The 20,850-nt window shown below is 39.4% G+C and overlaps 2 protein-coding genes across 3 annotated transcripts; one reads left to right on the plus strand and one right to left on the minus strand.

The window, feature by feature from the left end:
• Nucleotides 1-419: 419 nt before the first annotated feature.
• dtx3 (deltex E3 ubiquitin ligase 3) lies at nucleotides 420-6,741 on the minus strand. Of its 2 annotated transcripts, none has more exons than XM_030423993.1 (5): nucleotides 6,116-6,741; nucleotides 5,860-5,901; nucleotides 4,627-5,429; nucleotides 2,541-2,758; nucleotides 420-2,327 (listed from the first exon to the last, which is right to left on the minus strand). In XM_030423993.1, the coding sequence occupies exons 2-5, from the start codon at nucleotides 5,870-5,872 to the stop codon at nucleotides 2,252-2,254; spliced, it is 1,110 nt and encodes a 369-aa protein (XP_030279853.1). In that variant the 5' UTR covers nucleotides 5,873-5,901; nucleotides 6,116-6,741; the 3' UTR covers nucleotides 420-2,251. The 2 variants fall into 2 exon arrangements, with proteins under 2 accessions (XP_030279853.1, XP_030279852.1); XM_030423992.1 differs by having other exon boundaries at nucleotides 6,111-6,739.
• Nucleotides 6,742-13,616: 6,875 nt separating this feature from the next.
• Nucleotides 13,617-17,731, plus strand: ptges3a (prostaglandin E synthase 3a (cytosolic)). Its single transcript, XM_030424227.1, has 8 exons — nucleotides 13,617-13,778; nucleotides 14,680-14,793; nucleotides 14,998-15,067; nucleotides 15,156-15,254; nucleotides 15,565-15,654; nucleotides 15,758-15,814; nucleotides 15,936-15,963; nucleotides 16,742-17,731. Coding segments are annotated over exons 1-8 (480 nt in total). The 5' UTR covers nucleotides 13,617-13,776; the 3' UTR covers nucleotides 16,762-17,731.
• The last annotated feature ends 3,119 nt before the right edge of the window (nucleotides 17,732-20,850 follow it).

Genomic DNA, 20,850 nt, shown 5'->3' on the forward strand with positions numbered 1-20,850 from the left:
TCTTTAATTGACAGCAGAGAGGCAGACAGAGAATGTGGGAGATAATAACAGATGTCCCCAGACGGATAAACATCATGGAGTTGTGATTTATCTGTTATGCATCTTAGCCATTGTGACGCTTGATACCAAACAATTCCTAACAATGATTAACAATGGCACTCCTTATGTACGAGAAAGTTTTAACATTATTAGTATGTATAGTATACATATAGTATGAGGTGTTTTCAAGCTCTGTTCACTCTACAGTCATGGTGTCGTCCACTAGATGGCACAAAGTGCTTTAGCAGAGTTCAGTATCTTAATGTAAGGTCAACAAATGCAACTCATTCCAAATGGACACTTTCCAAATGGACACAGGTTCCAGTTGCTTGTGACGCACCAGGTTTATTTGGGGACTACATTGAAGATCCAACACAAAGCCAAACATAACTTTTTATTCAAGTATTAAAATGTAAAGCACATTATTCTGAATATCAACAAAGTACGAATCAACACAATTAGAAAAGCAAAAACTCCAACTTTTCCTTAACAATCAGTTTGTAATGTGTGTAATCTCTCCACAATCTGTTCTCCTGGCTCCTCCTCCGACATGTAATGCATAGAAATGTTTGCACAGTAGCTTTAGTAAACTACAATCCTGTGTCCCAGATATTCAGTTGGTCCCTTTAACTAAAATACAAAGGGGATGGAAACATAATAAAAGGGTATTTGATGGATGGATCTGACCGGTCAAACTAATGAATAATTTACTAGCCAAGCAGGTTACTGCACTCAGCGAAGCACTTTCACACATACAGCTTTATCAGCTCTGAGGGCTTTTCAGCATTTGGACTACAAGAATGTTTATGAAGTAGAAGCTAATTAAATATACATTAGTATACATATTTCCATGAACTGTGTAGTTTGTATTTAAAGCCAGATATTATAGCTACAAACAAAATGCTGTTTATCTATCAAATAACAACAAATACACCCAAACTGCTCATTCGTGAGGAACATCATGCTTGACTTTTAATTTTTTTTTATCAAAAGTAAATATAAGAAAGGCACAACAAAATGAGATCAATACCCCGCCCTAAATCAAATCAATTGTTCCTGCAACATTTTTTCTTTTCATCTATTTAGATAAACAGATTTACGACAGCTACCTCATTTAAAATGAGAGAGTGAGCAGGCAAATCTGCCGGTCTGACAGGGACAGAGGCATAGATATTTAAAGAGCTTTTGTGCCTTTCATTTGGTTTAAGTGGTCTGTATGCCCTTTTTATTTGACATCGTCATAAATCTGGTAATTAGATGAGCACATTACTAACAACTGAGGTAATGGGCTCGACACCTGGGAGGTACCTTGAAATAACAGAAGTGACCGATGGAGAAAAAAAGAAAAAACCCAGGGGAAAGTCCGAATGCGTGTAATGAAAAGTGCTGACATAGTTTGACATTCTTTCCTTTTCAATACAAATGTGGGGGGGAACATAATAATAATTACACGCAAATGAAGAGTTCCAAGCAATTGACATCAACTTGTAGCCACCGAGCTAATAACTGACGGCTGCACGAACCTGTTTGCCCCGAGCACTCTTTCACAAAGAAAGTAACAGACCATGACGGCGACTTCACTGAAAAACAAACTTCCTTACCAAAGTGCCTGTGAGTGCTTTAGATTGCAATAACTTCATAAAATGAATTATCTCAAGTAAAGCAGTGCTATTCTGCCATAAAAACAAAGTACGATCCTTACAACATGTAATTAGTACCTTACTCAACGAACAATTCTGGGGAAGATAAAAACAAAGAATGTGTGCTTGTATGAAATAAAACAACCCCCAGAGTAAAAATAAACATTAATATAACATAAACTGTCTCTATAACATTAAACTTAAATTTCCTAAATAATATATAAGTACCATGAATTCCAACACACCTTAAATAAGTGCATTAGATATCTGTCCTATTGCCAACAGTGACAGGTAGAGGACTATGTAATACAAGAATGCACTGCACTCAGTATTTTCTTCCACATGTAGCACTGGATTAAGCCAAACTCTGGAGGAAAAAATGAACAAACAGAGAAACAACTAGTGGAGTGAATGGGCTCTGCTGCAGCATCAGACGCCTGTCTGCTAAGGGCCTCGTCTTCAGCCGTCCTTTAAGGGAAGGGAAGTCTCAGAGCACAACCTGGAGCCGAGTCAGGTCCGCCGCAAGGACGCTCAGAAAGTCCTACAAAGTCTTGGAAGAGATTTTCATGCTGTCAGTCAGCTGTGATGCCTTTCTCTCTGAGCTCCTCTGTCACTCGCACCAGGTAAGTGGGGTCTGGGTAGCCAAAACTGTCAGGAGAAATAAAACAGCTATCACTGCTTCTGTACGAGCTCAGGCACCTATAGTGCCCCTAGCAAAGCACATCAACTGGTAGAATTTCATGCCAGGAACTTGAATTAGATGTGTCAGTCTTTACTGAGCCATTTTATCTGCTACCTCACTTCTGAGGGAGGTTATTGAGGTTATTACTGAATCAAACCACCAAGAGAGACCATACATACCAGCGGGGCCCGCCCCATATTGAGGTCTTGTGGTGAATGTCATTCCAAGTGATGACATTTTGCATGCCCGTAGTCATGGAGGTACCAATGGTGAAGATAAGGCGCTGTTCAAAGGCCCGGCGCAGCAGACCCAGCACACGGTTCCCCTCAGGGCTGTCAGGGAGGTAGGCCACGCGGTCTGTTCCTGGGTACCGAACTCCTGGGTTGGGGTGTTCTGGCTGTTGGCAACAAAGGAGTGAAAACAGGATCAGTTTAACGGGGCATTAATGATTTAAAACTATCATGTCATGTATGTTCAGGTCCAGGTCACTCTCTCACAGTCATGTCTCTTTCATTTTAATTGCGGCAGTTCCTTCAATCTAAAACTATTTTCTCCGCCCACCGACAATAAAGGCAACTGTGAATCTTCAACCTTGATATGAACAAATAAAGGATACTTGTGATGTCTACTGGGCATTTACACATGCAAGCTATCCATGTCCTGGTTGAGGGGAAGATCACTGATTTTTCCCATCAAGTTCAGTTTACAATAATGTCAGGGGAAGTATGAAAGATTGCAATAACAGTCTAATATAGTCTTGTTGGGGAGGAGTCTGAAAAAACAGCTGATTTCATCACGGGGCATCTCAGCCTGTGTTACAAACTAGGGACACTGAGTCTAAATTATGTTAGGCAGGGGCTAAAGAAAAGATAACACTGGTTCATTGATTGTAGATGTAAGATAAAACATTCTTCTCTTCCATAGATGATAAATTATTAAAGGTAAAAACTCTTTGTCAGACCAACAGTATGGAGCTTTTTTTCTTTGAGTGGGTTTTGTTTTACTCAGGTACGCTCACGCATAAGGATTAACATGCGTGTGGGTCACATGAGACAGTTCCTCCAGTGATGTCACACTATTCTATTGATCAACTGGTGGCGATCAACAGGGCTCTCAAGATGTGACTGTTTGGGGTTATTTTTGCATACATGCAAGCAAAAATCTGTCAAGTGAGACTGAACGTTTCAGGTGATCATATTGGTGCCCCCCTTAAACAGGTCTGATTAAAAATAAAAATGAAATAGACATACTTTTAACAAACACCAACTGTTTGTTAGCTGATAAATACATTCTGATTATTAATTGCTGTGTGCGCTCTAAATTTAAATAGAGAAAAACATTCATCTGCACCGGCATCACAGTTTACAATCATTAAAAAAATTGTTAAGAAATGCAACTAAAATGTATTCCAGGGTACAACTAAACTATGTTCTGGTGCACCCAAAACAGAAAGGTAGTAGGATTCCTGGATAATGTGCCAATATTTGCAGCAATGTACTTATCAAGACAAGGAAGAATAAGACAAGATAGTAAACACAGTTGTTTCTAAATAAATCAGCCAACATATCCCAGCCCCCCAAATCAGTATCGGTTGGGCTCTAATACAGACAACGTGTTTTAGTGAACAACTCTTAATGTAAACACAACTTTTGTTTTGTTTCACTTTTTTTTTGCAGTACCCCTTTGAACTGAGAAGTCCATATGAAACAAGACTTTGATAGCAATGTGCTCCCTTAAAAAGACCAAATTCTTGGCCTTTTAAATTTGCAATCAATTTACAAAATGAGTGTTTTGCAGTGAAAAAAATAGTGAGATGTCTTTTGTCTTTGCCAGCTATAAACCACAAATACAAGCTTTTTTTATCGCTATCACACAAATCATCAGCAGCTAGTTCATATCCTGTGTTTTAAGTTTTAATCTGGTTGGGTGACTCTAAGATCCGATGGGAAGGTAAAGATTATTAGTGTCAACCAACTACAGATCAGTCAGGGACAGAAAGGAAGAATTGCTCTGTGAAGCAGAGGACTGTATTGTTTTAAAAGGCCTGCAGTGATGCCGTCATACATGATTAAACAATCGAAGAAAATGTATTTTATGCCTAATTAATACCCTAAATGTATACATTTTTCATACTTCAACTCTAGTATTTGATTATGTTCAATAATCTTTAGTTTGTCCAGAACAACTATCAGTTTCTTTACACTCATAAATGATAACCAGGGTTATTCCAGCAACACTGAGTGGCATTGATTTTGCTCTACTCACCGCCTGTAGGCCAGGAGGGAAGCTGTAGATGATGCAGACACACCCGTAGCCTTCATGGCCAGGAAGCTCCAGATCAGGATCTCGCTCTACGATCATTGTACCATTAGCAGGCTGGTTCCCAATCAACTGGCCGTACACCAGCCGACACACAGGACACGCTTTCTTCACCTTAAAGGCTTGATCCAGGCAAGAGCGGCAGAATGAATGGCCACACCTCTCCAGGGTTGTCTTCTCCACTATGTCCCCCATGCAGATTGAACAAGTTTTGTTGTCCTCTGCCTCACTATGAGAAGCCAAGTTGGAGTCCGTGTCCTTCCTCTGGGCTGCCTCGTGGAGCATGGCGCAAGCCTCCTCATCAGCAGGCTTCCTGAACCTCTGCTGCTGTCTCTGGGAGCGCCGAGGCTGGGGAGGCGGAGGCTGAAGCAGGCTCCCCTCTCCGTTTGGCTCCAGGACTCCCACACAGGGAAGCAGAGCCCTCTTCCTCTTGGGTCCCCCCTCCTGTTTGCTCATTTCTTTGCGGGCACAGCGGCATAAGTCAATGAAGGCTTTTCGTGTCTCGCTGGAGATGGGTTCATCCATCACGCCAGCTCCAGAGCTCCTGGAGCCCTCCACCGGCTGCAGCCTCACGGCGCAGCAGCCCCCCCTCTCTCCTCGCCTAATGATGCCAGCGCTCATGCCCTGCTTCTGCTGGAAGTCAATGAGCCAGGGCCGCCCAGCTGCAGCCAGGTAATCCCACACCGCCTGTGAAACCAGTACCTCATCACTGCCCTGGCCAGCACGCACACTCATCTCATCAGAAGAAACTGTGAAAAGAGAGAAGCACAAGAAGTCAGCAGCAAACTGACACAAATTGCAGAAGAAGTTACAGGCTGAGACCCATGCTGCCATCTTTAGATACATTATGGGGAATGATGGGAGTGTTTGTTTACTCTTTTTCTACAGTGGCCTGCATGTGAAAAGCGAAGCGCCATCTATTCCAGCTGCAAAGTAAATCTTAACAACCTGTGCATGGGCAGCTATTCGCGGTTGCTGCAGCGCGTCAAAGACACACACACACACACACACACACACACACACACACACAGCAGGCAGCATCGACGAATCAGCTGTTCACAGAATCACACTGTAAACAAAGGAAGCTGAAGCCCCTTCGCACGCGCACCACACGTTAAAACACCAAGTGACAGCCGCAAGCAAACACAAGAAAGACACTTGTTCGGGTCGAAAGGTTACCTTGTGATCCCATAAATCCCTTCAATTTGCGAATGAAGCGTCCTGTTGAGCAGAAAGAGATGAAGAAGAGAAACTGAGGGGCTGAAACAAAACGTTATCACAGCTGCGAGGAGGTGTTCAGACTGAGACATCCTCCTCCGCAGCAACAGCAGCAGCAACAACAACAAGGGGAAATTCGGCAATATCGCAACATTAGCTTCGCATTTGATAAGACACTCAACATTTAGCTAAGTGGTTTTTCACTTCCGTACCTCACCCTTTGCCGTAGCTCGTCGCTGCCCGTCAGTAGCTGGATTAAAGAGCCCAGCTCTCCATCAGAGGAGGCCTTTATTTCTGACGTGCTGCTGCAGTTTTATCCGCGGGTAATACGTCTTTCGTACTCAAGACATGGTATCCAGTCGTACCCCCGGCTCATATATCCTCTAGGTCCACAGCAGCCCCTCCCTGGCCCCGGCAAATGCCATCCAAGCCCCTTGCACTTCGTCCCCAGTCTCGCCTGTGTTTGCCTTCCTCGTCCGTCCTTCAGCTAACACCGAGTAAATAGCAGTCCCTCTTCTTTATCTGGCTCCCAGCACGTCAGCTGGATGTGATATCTCCCTCCACGCAGACTTATTTGCTCTGTCTCCCTCTCTTTTTCAGTCTTTCGTTTTCTCCGCGTCCTCCCCTGTTGCAGGAGCAAACACACACATTAATAATGAGGGGGGACTGGTGGGGACCTACGAGGAAATGTGACCAGGAAGTTCGTCACTGAGCGGACACGATTGGCCGACAAATGGTGGCTTGTTTTTTTTCTTCTTCTTCTTCTATTTTTTTAATGCCGTGAGTGAATCATGCTTCTGTCGTGATTTAACCGCTTTAATGATAACGCTGAGTTCAGTGTAAGCGAGTGTCCAGCCCACGCGTCATCCAGGGAATACCCACTCATTCAGTTCACATGCAAATCAAGTCTGTCACGGTGCTCCGGCTTACTGACGCCTGTGATGTCAACACCGACATCTCTGACAGGAAACATTGTTTGGAACTAAACCCCTGCTTCTTCTTTTTTTTACTTCTTCTGCTTCTTCTTTTTTTTTAAAGTACCTGTTTGCTAGAGAGATGAGGCTATAGCTGGAATAAATATAACTTTATTCATCCTGAAGGAAATCTGTGTGCCCCAGTGTCTCAAAACTACAGTAATATACTTATCAAAATACAAAGTGTAATGCAAAATGCTAAAATTACTGCCAAGCAGGACATTAAAAATAAAATGAGATTAATTCTCAAGAGGTAGTTTATACAGTTATACTTAAAAGCAATATAAGATATTATTGTACATGATAATGAATGACTTAATTAATGTATATTTAATTTACTCATTGGAATGTTTATTCATTATTCAAAAATATTGCTTTCCTATCTATCTATCTATCTATCTATCTATCTATCTATCAACAGAAATCCTTAAAGTACTCAGTTTACAAAAGAAAGTTAGAAAAGCAGAATTTTAACACATTTGCGCTGCTGTAACATACATATTACTATTTTTCTTTTTATGAATTGTAGTGTTTTGCCATGAGGGTTATTTGCTTTGTGTCTCGACGCTTAATGTTTTAGAGTGTACTTCTTATTGAGAAAATAATTTCATCACTAAGAATGCAGCGTTCAAGGGATCCTTCAGTCAGTCATTTGTTCTCTATTTCTGCACAGACTTTTGAAAGAAAGAAATAATTTAGACATGAGTAAAAAATGTGTATTGGAGCGAATTCATTTGAGTTGGCTGTTTGAATAAAATATAGGAATCACAGGGATGGGCCCGACACCAGCACATCCTGCTGCTTTTAACTTAATGCAGCGCTGTAAAGCTGAGTTTGACTCAAACTCCAGACAGTTGCTGTATTAAAGTGACCTCATCTGAGGGGAAACTGATGATATGTCTCAAAACCTTCAACGCCTACAAAATAATGATAAGGAATTACTGATTCATAGCAATCTCTGTAATGGATCCACCCTTACAGTATAAAACACAGGGAAATCAGTGATCCCTAATGATTCCTATTGGTTTCAATAGAAAAAAGAAAATGATTGTTCAGTTCTTCTTCTTCCAATTAAAACACACTGACACAAGGGCATCAGAAATTTAGAAATCCCACTCCAGTCTGCAGCCAGTGCAGAACGTACCATCAAGGCTTTCACTGAAACCACAGTATAATCTGTTTCCACATATATTTGGGTTTTTGGTTTGATTAAGGATTTGTTGATGCTGACAGTTGGCCCTGGCTGTCAGGGTCCACAGACTTTGGATTTCTCTGCCTGAGGAGCTTAGACCAGCAAACATCACACAGTGCATTTCACAAAATTTCCCAAAATACGTTTCATTCTGTGATTATATTGTTTCTTCGTTTAAATATAATCAAAAACCCTGACTTTAGCTAAACTTCCTCAGCCAACCTCGGGAGATATACAACATCTGGTGGTCCTACTCATTATGGTATAACAGCTAGATTAAAACCACTGAGGTGTTTCAGTCAGTCTCCAGTTACAGCAGGAAAGCACAACCCATTTATGTCATGTTGGTTCATTGGCCTAAATCAACATTACCTCCATATAAGAGTCAGGTGACACCAAAGTCAGTCAGACTCAGAGTTAATTTAAGGTCACCTATTTTTTCTGAAGGCACTACTTCCCATACTCAACCATTTTACTGTAGCCATACACAGAGGGAAATACCACAGTAAAACACACAGTTCTCTTCTATTTGTGTAGGACAATAAAGTCAATGACTCTGGAAACTACCTCTTTAAGCTGTAAATCAGCGCTTATGAGGGGGATTCCTGTCATATTAAAGTACCAAACAGTAACAAATTAGTGACTCTCTATGTATGACATCTCTATTTCTCTATGTTGATTTTTGTTACATTTACATCAAGTGTAACATAAATGAGGGTCATGCAGCTGTGACTCAGAAAAAGAGGTTATAGCCCTGAAAAGCCCCACATGGTCCAAAGGGTTGTTTAATTAGTCTCTGAATGTAGAGCAGCTTTATTTGACTCGGAATGACATCATCACAGTTATGTGTCTTTTCTATCTAAAGCACAAATGTCTCCAATCAAACCTTGGAAAGTAAAGGTTTTGCAACATCTTGGAAATTGAGTGTGTTTTCTGTAAAACCACAAATATGAGTATGTGAACAAAACCATTAAAACCCACATAAAAGCATTTCAAGCCAATCATTTTCTTTGTTTTTCTTTACAGTAATTCCATTTGAAGCGGCAGAATTTGTGTCTATACTACAGCCAAAGTCTCAACAGTATGCTTGACAAACTATAAATGGCAGCATTACAATCAGGCCAGTTGGCAAGCTATTGGCAGATAGACAACACTGAAAAAGGAAATTAGGTTTTAAGTACACAATACTGCATCCAGATTATGTTTTATTATCTGCCAGAGTGATTGGTAGCAAAAACAGCAAGCTGATGTTAATCAATCCCTCATTTACATCACGTTTCAGCTGAAGAAAGCTCCTAGAAGTCATCTAATTTACTTATGTCTTTCTTTTTGTTAATGATAAGTAAATTATGAGACTAGATTATTGTAAAGCTGCTACGGCCTTCAGTGGCTTTAAGGTAAAAGCACCATCTTTCAAGAACAATATCACACAATAACACACAATACACTTATCTGGTAAAATGTTGCATTAAAAGGCAGATAGCGTGGATTTTCATTAAGTGGATTAGTGAAAAAAATCAAATAAGCATAGAGACTGATGCTTCTAGTCTGGTTTGCCAGTTCTATAATATCAACAGCTGACACTAAATAAAGGAATTTGATGAATCCATATTGGCTTTCTTGCTGTGGACCAACTCTTATAAGATTATCCTACAAGTAATGCTCAGGCCTGTCTTCCACTCTTGTCTGTGCTTCATGTCGCATCATCCTTAAACACGGGCTATGAGGCTATAGTATTACTGTTGCCACTCCTGCTGGATTATTTCAGTTTTCCTCAGAGTCACAAATAACACTGGTCAAAACGTGAGTTTATTCAATCATTTAGTCTATAACGGAAATCAATTGCCTGTTAACCTTCCTTTTCATGGCTCAAACGCCTGTCCGGTGGCAAACAAAATGATGTACTAATTGCGAGGTTATAGGGAACCGATGAAAATGCTGATAGTTTCATTAGTCTTTATCCATTACATTGTGCAATCAACATCGCCAGTTTAACATGAAAAGTAATTTTACAACAACAAATTTACTTAACTTTCAAAAGTAAAACTAAAAGCGCGTTATACATAGATTTGCATTTATGTATATATTTTGTACTATGGGTTGACTGATTATCAGATCTGATATTCAAAAAAATGATCTTATTCTTTTAAATATATTTTATTCATACTTATTTAAAAAGTGGCTACTTTGGCTCTGCAAATCTACAAATTGGCTAGTAACTTAAATCATCAAATAAATGTAACTGAGTAAAGAGTACAATATATGCCTCCAAAATGTGGTGCATGGAGTGGAAGTATAGGTAGCAGAAAATGGATATACTCAAGTAAAATACAAGTGCCTCAATACTGTACTTAAATATGTAACATACATTTACTCAGGTACCTCCAGCCTCCCATCTCCAGAGTGTCGCCCCTCCCACCTTGTGTCCATTATCCATCACAAGGCCTGCCACTGTTTCGGCTCCACTTCTGTTTCTTGAAAAAGGTACATGTCAGGCACAAGGTGGTCAAAGTTGGAAAGAAAGAACAATTATTTGTCACCTCTACAAATCTTTCTAAACCCTCCTCTGCATCAAGCATGTAAAGTGTGCCACTATCTGATTCATCCCCTCCTCAATCCTCACTGACATCTCCAGTCAAGTCCCACACACTCAGAAGCAGCCTGGCATTGTTATCTTATCCCCTGTCATCCACGGCTCAATCCACAGAGAACATTTCCCACTCATTTGATGGCGCTGCTCTCTTATCCCGCATTCCCTTTATTGTTCCACATGCTCTATCGACAGACGACAGCTGCCAAGCCTCATATTGGTGACACTGTGTCTTAGACTTTCCCCCTCTTGTCCAAGTCCAACTGCTTGAAGCTTCTCCCAAAGTGACAGCAGCAAGAGCTTCCCGCGTTTGCTTTTAAAGTCTTCTGTCTGGCAGGTGCATTTGACAGCATCCATCCCTATGAGGGCCTAAAGTGATAAAGCCAAACTTCACTCCGATATTATGACTGAGAGCAATGCTAAGGAGGCATCTGTTAATAAACAAGCTGTGAAGGGAGATACTTTGGCTTCCACCGCTGCATCTGTGCTTGTCTCTTCAGAGAAAAGAACAACAAACTGGAGCCTTGTGTCTTTTTCATCATCATCTCCAAATGCAGAAATATACCCTCAATCTTCTGCTGCACCCATGATGCTGTCAAAGTATTCTTTTATAAACAGCAACATTTATTCTACTGCTGACCTGCAGCTCATGAATGAACCTATAGTCTCATTTATGCTCCCCTGTAGTCTTATTCATATTGTAATGGAGATCTCACAAGGGAGTCATCATTACTTATTTTTTGCTTTTTCTATTTTTTTCTTCCTCTATTTCTTGACAGAGGAAGGGATTAGAAGCAATAAAATAAGCATGTCACACTCTGTGCCTTTTCTGTATGGCAGTAAATGATGCACACATCATTAATTACTTGTAACTCTCAACACTGAATAGACCAAGACAAAAATCAGCTTCTGACATTTTTTTATATAGACAAATTGAAAAAAATGATCCAGTGTGATGGCTCCAAGAGTGGAATCAGCAACTGTATACTGTTTATCAGGTTCCAAACAACCTCCCAAAAGCCACTTATTTATAACCCCTCTGATATGAGACACTTTCTTGAATTATCCCTCTTGATGTTGATTATGTCTTACCAGCTATTTATTTATAATATGTAAGAATTTTAGTTCAACACATTGAAAAACTGACTAAAATCATCAACAGGGTGACAACATGTTATGGCACCGCTTCCTGCTAGCATTCTTCACTTGGTCCCTGACTATTTTTTGGGAGTATGAATTGAACAGCTGACCAATTCTTACATATTTCACCTTTAAAGGAACTTGGAAAATAATTTGTGCAAGTGTGAATGTTTAATTTGAAGCATATGTACTCTCAGGCTATGCTTCCATTCCACTATATACTTTTACTCCACTAAATTCAGAGGCAAATATTGTAGTACACACAAGGACCATTGAGTAGGCCTACTTATAGACAGACAAACGGTGAAGTCATGTGAGCAACAGTCGCTTCAGGATAGAAACCTGGCAGCTGACGTGCATTGTGGGGGAATGTGAAATCATCACACTTGTTGATTTCTGTTGTCATTTTTCAGCCATAACGGCAACCTTTGAAGATAAACAATAAAACACGTGGTCTGATCTATCTGATATTCCTACTGTGCTTATTTTAAGTACTTATCAATTTCTTGAGTCTGTAGCCAAGTTAGGTCTTCAAACTGATATTGTGGGAAGTCCTGAGATTCAGATTCAAACAACTTTATTAATTGAACCAAGGGCAACTTGCCTTTCACACAGACACACTGAAAACCCAGATTTAGTTTGATTTAAACTTTTTATCCCTCATTATTTATTCCTTTATGTTTGTCAAATCCCTCTGCCATTGCAGAATCAAATTGGTTGTTTGCACCAATCAGATGAACTATGCAGTACACAATGATCATATATTAAGCACATATTACTTTGTAGATACGTTTATGTAAAGGAAGGGAGGGGCCTGATCTGCAGCGAAATCAGCAGACTTCCCAGCATGCATCTTTAAATGAAAGTGAAAACTCTCCAAAGACCTTTCTTTTTTTATAGTTTAAAGAAAACATATGTGTGATGTGTGTCTCTAATACATTTCAATATAAGTCATAGGTTGTTTTGTTTTGTTTTGTACAATAATGAAAACATCGCTAATCATGGTAAAGGTTATTATTGAATTCAGTCTTGACCCAATCACATTTTAAAAATAAGTTGAAATATGCTAAAATTAGTTTTGTATGTGCACAAATACTGAAATAAAGTACCTATCAGCGAGGATTGTATCGACTCTTCAAGCGGCTTTCCTCTGAACTTGATGGTTAAGATGTGTAAATTACAGGATATGTCTTTATAGATCAATCTTATTTTATCTAAGATATTTTTTATTATTTTGTACAACTTAGACCCCCCCAGAGACGTAATTTATGTGAACTAATGATTCTGAGTAAAGCCTATTAATGTAAACTTACTATGTCTACTACATTTAATTATGTGTACACCTAGACCTGTACCTATAAGTTATTGTAACACATCCATTCTTATTTAATATTTACTATTTTTTATGTTTCGGTATGTAGTGTACTTTTTGTTTATATATGTCATTAACTACTAATAAAACTACATAAACTCATGTTGTCATTACTTCTCTGTACATTTCTTCCTTGTCTTTATTGAAATGGTGTTTAGGCAACACGTGTCAAATGTCATGCCACGAAAGCCAATTAAATTCACGACTGAAGGAACTCGGGAATCTGAATATTACCCCTACACTTGCGACATTATTGGAATAGTCAGAGCAGTTTTTATGCTTGTTTGGCTTCATGTATTGTCGTCCTCACCATCTTCTTCATCATCAGGCAGTGTGTCTGACATGTCTGCTGGTGGAGCCCTCGTGCTGCTCACTGGGCGCGCTCGTTCTAGAACTCTCCAACGGCTTCACTCTGCTGAGATCCCGTGCCCACGCCCCCGACGTCACGATAGAATTGGCAAAAACACGCGATGTTTCGAGAGACACCAGTGAATCTGTCGGAAACGTTTGAGTTAACTGTTTAGGTTTCAGTTCGTTTTTGCCGGGTACTGCAGCTAGGTAGCACTATTACCTATATCGTGGTCCGACGAGGGAATTTAATTGCTAAAAGATGTAAGTCCTGGGTTATTATGTAGTCGTTACCGGCCGTAGCGAACCAGCTAAAAAGTCGTGGCAATGTGGTATTTTGCGGATCAACCAGCTAAAATTAGCTTACTGAGCTAAGCACACGAGTTAGCTTCAGTGTTGCACTCATACTTACACGACAGTCAAGACTAAAAGGCACAGCACACCGTGAAATCCACCGACAGCTTTCCTTAAGTGTAATTTAATTTGGCACCACTGTGTCACATAAGCTGATGAACTCCTTGCTAGTTTTGTCAACGCGCCTTGCATTAGCTCAGTTATGGCTAGCTAGCAGGCTAATGTCAACCAACACGACAAGGGTAACGTTTATGGTTAGCACTGGAAAAGCATGGTGTCATGATTAGCTCGAAGAGTTCACTTAAGCTAGCGTTAGCTAATGATGATTTATACAAGATGCCCTACTCCAGTCAAAAAAATGGTAGTTTTGCTGTGTTTGACAACCAAATAACCATACAACTTACTAAGAGTGGTGCATTAGCGTTATCCCTTAAGCATGACAATGAAATTAATGTTCAGATGAATGTATTTTCCATAGTAAAATGTAAGCAGGTGCACCATTTTGATTAATGCTTTTCTGAGGGGACAGTTATTGGTTGTAGTTGGGTAAATCGGTGAAGTATATTTAAGAGAGTGTCATGTAATTTGGAGTGAGTGAATGAATGAAGCTGCTGTCAACATGAGCTAAACGTTACCTCAAATGTACTGCACCGCATACACGTGGGCCACCAGAGCAGAACACCCACCCCTGGCTGTGAACACCATGTACCCCACTCATATTATCAAGCCTGAAATATTACCATGTCAGATTAAAATGTAGCATGGGTGTTGCTGAATTGTCATTTAATCCTTCTTTCTATTTTGTCATTAGGCATCCTGCAACAGCAAAGTGGTATGACAGACGAGACACTGTTTTTGTAGATTTCTGTGTGGAGGACAGTAAAGATGTGCAAGTTCGTTTTGACACCGCCAAAGTTACTTTCAGGTGAGTTGCATTTGTAACCAGTTAAATGGTTGTACGATTAGAATTTTCTTATGCTTCAGGCAAACCATGGCCCCATTTCCCAGACTCATCTTAAAGAAAGGACGATCATTAAAATGCTTCACAACAGCACAAATAAGCTCTATATTTTCACTCACTGTTGGTATTTGTAAAGGAATTATGGCTTCTTTTCTTTCCATCCCACAGCTGTGTCAGTGGAGCAGATAAAATCAAACACCAGAATACAGTGGAGCTTTTTGGGGAGATTGACCCCAAAGTATGTGTGACACCTGTAGACATAGTTGCAGTTTTAATATGTGCTAAAATTCCTTCATAAGCTTCATCAAACCGTCTGTTCCATGCAGGAATCCAAACACAAACGCACTGATAGGTCTGTGTTGTGTTGTTTACGAAAAGCAGAGGCTGGAAAAGCATGGCCACGACTTACCAAAGACAAGACAAAGGTAACTTTCATCCTTTAAAGAAAAGGGGGGGAAAACCTGTTGAGTCAGCAGATGTTAATCACTTTGCAGCACAGGTACAAACTTGTAACATACCAGATGTTGCCAATTTAATTGCTGTTGATGTGGAAATAAATCTTTCAAAGCTGTTCGCTCATTATTTTAACCTACATATTAAAAGAACATGTGTTTCGTCCTAAATACTACATATCAAAAATGGTAAATTAAATATCAGTATTGAAAAACGGCTGAAAGAAGCTGAAGACATGTTAAATATTGCCTCATTTATACGCTTGAATCTATCTACTCTTAGAACAACTGGCTGAGTGTGGATTTCATTAATTGGAAAGACTGGGAAGATGACTCAGATGAGGACTTGTCAAGTTTTGACAAATTCTCAGAGGTAAGCAGCATGCTGAACACGGTGCCTAACAGTGAATGTATGTATGTGTGTGTTTGTTTATATATGCTGTAGTGTTGATTGTTGTCTCCTGTGATTTGCACAGATGATGAACAGCATGGGAGGAGATGATCTACCTGATTTAGATGGTCCAGAGGAAGAGGTATGTTTTTAATACATATAGAACTTAAAGGACGTGAATCTTTATCATGGAGACAGGTTGGAGAAAAGTGAATTTTACTTGATGATAGTGTTGTTGATGAAGTGTTTGTCATGTTTTGCAGCGTGATTCTGCAGACAGTGACGATGAAAGTAAGTACTATTAATTTAAATGGATAGTCTTTAGATTATGGAGTTGGAGACAGTGCTGATAATCATAAATAGCATCATAGGACATATGAGAGTATGGTGATTACAATTTAAGGAAAGGCTAAATTTTATATTTCTGTCCTGAAATTAAATTCAGTTTTACTCTTCATATCTGGCTATAATTAAGAGTTAAATTTAAATTATAACATGTTTCATGTAGACATGCATATGAGCTTGAGGAATGGCACAGAGTATAAAAAACATTTTGTTGTGAATTGATAATAAAAAAAAGGGTTTGTCAGACAATATTATTGCACCGTTCGGATCAAATGGTATCTTTGTTTCATGAGAAGACATGTAAAAAGACTAAGCCTACTGTTAGCATCATCCTCTGGTGCAACAACCTGGCAAGTTGAGGGGACAGGTCATTTGAACAGCGTGATTACAACAGCAGTTTTATAAAGTGAATGCAATAGTGGGGGAAAGTGGAATGCCACATTTAGTGGCTGAATGTTATCGCTAACACCTTTTTAAATGTTTCATAATTCATAAAATCACAAATGAGTAAATTGAGTTTGGATGTGGTTGCACTCTATCCAAAAGCCTGTGGGACTTTATTTTGTAGTAGTCTAATCACTTTCATTTAATTTCAAAGGTAGTTCTTATGAACTACCTTTAATTGCTTTATTTTGTCTTTGCATGTCTTTTGTATAAGTACTTATAGGTGAATGATTAGATTCAAATCGAATCACAATCTCACATTTATTCTTTTCTCTTCCAGAAATGCCTGACCTTGAGTAGATGAATATGGATGCCACCTCAGTAGTAAACAAAGCAAGTTATGAGTCAGCTGAAGAGAGACTAGACATGAGTTGGCAGCCATGCTGGAGAAGAATCCTCATCTCTCTACGCAGTTTCCAAAGCGGAACCCCTCCAGGGGGTGACAGGGAGTGACTGTTGGTTACAGACATGCACAGAGATCCATTGCGACATACAGTGCTGTGCTTTGCTGTTCTGTTCTGCATGGACAATTCTGTTCAAAGAAAATGTTATTGTTCATTGACTCAAATGACTGTAATGGGATGTGCTGATGTCTTACACCCTCTCTCTGTTTTTTTTCTTTGCGATGTCAGGTTATGTATTGAACATTGTGATTTCTAATGAAGTGAAAAAGTAACTCAAAATGCCTATTTTCCAAAAAAGTAGATTTTTTTAATGACAGATTTTTCCCCTTTAATGTTTGTATTGTAAATTGCACTTATTTTGTCTGTTAATTTAAAAAGCAGGAGTCCTGCTTGAAAATGGGTTTTCCAATGTATGCCAACATCTGCAACTATTTAACACAATTTTTTTTTTTTCTTTCTTTCTTTTTTTTTAAACATTTCAGCATTTAAAAATAAACAGATGATGCTTGTGCAACTTACAGCTTGTGTTGAGATTATGGTATTAAAGAAGTGGGAATTCTTCATAAAGTCATTGTGTCTTTATGAAGAGTTTGTTTCTCTATGCCAGTGTACAAAATATTGCACATTGTAGCCAGTACATATATTAATTTTCTTCCAGAGGCGAGTGCAGAGATCCTATGTAGTCTACCAAGAGTTCCCCAGATAGTTTAAATAATACAGGTTTTAAATGTTTGTTGATCAGATAGAATATGTTTTGGAAGCTTGTGTGTTTGATTCAACATGTGTTGAACACCTTTGCGTTTGTCTTATGCTGTGGGAGTTTGGTTATACATTTCTAATAAACTCTTTCACACCACTGAATACAAGGCCTAGCATTGAAGCGTCACTTTTTCTGAAAGTTGGACTCATCATTGCAGTGTAGAGATACGATATACTGAGGAAGCAACTGATTAGAATTGTAGTTAGAATGTGATTTCAGCAGTAGTCATAGAAGTACTCATAGTACAAATAAGGTAAAAGTTCAAATTCTCATTGCAGGCAAAAGTCAAGGGAAATCACAAAACTACTAGCTAAAAGATGATAAAACTGCCAGAAGTAGAAGTACGTGTGCAGAATGTCCCATTTCAGAATGTTTTTTATTGGATTATAATTAAAGATACATTAATGTTTATGTCACATCAATGCTCATCTGATAAAGATAAGGCCACATTTTCTATTACTTAACCTCAATCCATAATTTATCATAAATCATGTGTTGATTATATTTTGTATTTGAATCTGCAAAGTAACTTAACATTTATTGAAATAAATGTGGAGTAAAAAGTTTAAATTTCTCTCTAAAATGTAGTGCAGTTGAAGTTTGGGGTGGCATGAAATAGAAATACTCAAGTAAAGTAGCTTTAAAAGGTACACTGAGTGTAGTACTTCACTAAATGTATATACTACTCATGTGTCTCGCTATCAAACAAGGTATGATTTCCAAAAGTACGGACAAGCCAATACATACAGTATGTTGAAATATTTTTGGGCACTGTAATTGTTCCTGCTGAGCACAAAGAAACCCCATCCAATTCATATGTCAGTGAGGGGGAACAAAATCATCAACCACTGCTTTGTGCAAAAATGTGATCTGAGTACCAGGCTGGGAGAGTAACAGAATACATAACTGTTGTCCATTAAAGTTACTGAAATGAAGATGCAATTACATTATAGATACATTCTGGAAAAAAGGACGATTGCTTGCGGGATTATATTTAATCTCACACAACATCACTCTGGTCTTGAAACTGAATACACAAGAGTGTCACACAACTGTGTATTCATGTGCTTGGCATAGAGGTAATCCAAAAGTAACAAAGTAATCAACATACATTCCTTTTATACTTGTTATGTCATGTTACTACATGTTATAGCAGGTAATGAGTAACTGTGTCGGAATGCATTTCTGAAGTCACCCTCCCAACTCTGCCGAAGACATGAGGCGTCATCAGACCACATTATTCAGATCATCATTTTCGAATGAGGAAAAAGGAGATTTCACTCTAAAAACATAGTGACTTAAAACAAAGCAACTTGGTCTGCTAAACCCTCATATTCAGGTTGGGGAAATTTTAGATTCTAAAGTATTTTTCTACATTAGACGACTGAATTTTGTTTCGCGCCTCTGGGAAGGAGAAACTAATCTCCCTTTTCAGTTTCACGTGGGTGCATGTGATAATTGAAAAACCTGTGAACTTACCCTTTAACCAACTGCTATGAAAACATGAGATGTCTCGTGTAACCACTGAGTAGTGCTAATGTGCCTCTCACTTCTCTCTAACAATCACAGGGCAGTTCGGGGGCTTCCCATCCCCTTTGTACTTACATACAGAGTGCAAAAAGGGAACAGGAAGCCTGAAGTTTCTTCATGCCATTTCCAGTGTAAACAATTAGAGATTTTACAGGGTGTGAGTTCTCAAAACAGCACACACTTCCTTCATAGTCACAGATGATTCATGGGCACAGTAAGCATACAGGTAAATAAGAAAAGGATCGTTTGTGGGAATCATGTTTCCTGCAATACATGTGTTCACCGCTGTGTGGCGAGTGCAGGCCCCGAGCTTCCACTCCAGCGTGAGATGTTTAGGGGCTGCATGTGATTATGTGTATGTCAGCAGTCTGGACCCAGGGAACAGGAAAACACAATGCAAGCACCTTTTCAACACCCCCCTCCCCTGTAAAACTAAACTGTGGGCTTAAACCCACAAAAGGTGGCTTACCACTGATGGAGGGAGTCATGAGAAGGACATAATACTCATCACAATAGAGGTGCGCCAACCGGCAAACTAATAAACTGTCAGAATCAACAGGATCAACGCTATTTTTAGCAAAAACATATACATATATATATATATATATATATATATATATATATATATATATATACATATATATACATATATATATATATATATATATATATATATATTTGTCTAGCAACAAGTTGTTTATCAGGTTTTTGTTATTTATGTTTCTTAATGGCATTCTAACTGCAGCCCGCTCTGAGACTGATGTGAGAAATCACTGAAATATTTGTAAAACACAGACAACTTCCACAGTGAGACACACAGTTTGAGACATAATAATGTCTGCCGGTTATATTTGCATAAACGTCCGATGTTGTTCTAGCATCTTTGGAGTGTGAGCGCAGAAACCAACAATATATGCCTTTTCTATATACAGCTACTCTGGCCCATGGAAAGGGAAATGAAGGATTCATCAGTGACGGCAAGACAAACACATCATAGAAACCAGCAGAAACTGTTACTGCCAGCGTTTTGTTTCCATGCATGAAAAGGAGAAAAGCATCAAGCTCAGCATAATCCTTTCAGGGGGCTGCGGCCGTCCCTCTGGCTGTCCTGGTCAGCATGATGCTCCAGTGCAGAAGCTCAATGCCAGGCCTGCTCTCCCCTCTTCCTCTCCAACCGTGGATTTTCCACCGCTTTATCCGACCTGAGCCCGCAAACCCGCCCAGCAAAACATACACAATGCAACACTGTGCCTAATCAGTTCTGCTGCCACAAACCTAATTTGTACCAGAAATTGAGAAATTGCTGGTGCTTCGGTGATTGCAGGCCTTGATTGGGTTGAATGTGAACTGTTGATTGTACATAACAGAGGAGACGGTGAAAGCAAAATCATGGGGAAAGAGTGAAGGGTGGACATAGCAATGACATTAATTCTGTGCTTGTAAAAATATCCAAAGTGATAGAAACCGAGCAAAACTCCCACTGTACTCCACTTGTATCGGCTCACAGGTTCTTCCCACCACATGCCCACTGCTTTTCTATTTCCAGGCTTGAGGTCAGTGTAGTTTCTCACGGGGGCTTTTTCAGTCAGTTATGGGAATTTCTTTGAATTAATGCTTCACCCTGGCTCTTGGTGGTACTCAGGTAGGATAATATATGATGCCCAAAAGCATTTTATACTTTGTTTACTTTTGAGC

The sequence above is a fragment of the Sparus aurata genome, chromosome 7 (assembly GCF_900880675.1).
Source record: "Sparus aurata chromosome 7, fSpaAur1.1, whole genome shotgun sequence".
Classification (NCBI taxonomy): domain Eukaryota; kingdom Metazoa; phylum Chordata; class Actinopteri; order Spariformes; family Sparidae; genus Sparus; species Sparus aurata.

Bases quoted from the DNA above. Each gene is read 5' to 3' on its own strand.
- dtx3 (XM_030423993.1), bottom strand. The intron at 2,759-4,626 runs GTGAGTAGAGCA...TGTTGCCAACAG, and splicing joins TCCCTCCTGGCCTACAGGCG to CCAGAACACCCCAACCCAGG. The intron at 2,328-2,540 runs GTATGTATGGTC...TTCTCCTGACAG, and splicing joins ATATGGGGCGGGCCCCGCTG to TTTTGGCTACCCAGACCCCA.
- ptges3a (XM_030424227.1), top strand. The intron at 15,255-15,564 runs GTAACTTTCATC...ATCTACTCTTAG, and splicing joins TTACCAAAGACAAGACAAAG to AACAACTGGCTGAGTGTGGA. The intron at 15,655-15,757 runs GTAAGCAGCATG...TGATTTGCACAG, and splicing joins GTTTTGACAAATTCTCAGAG to ATGATGAACAGCATGGGAGG.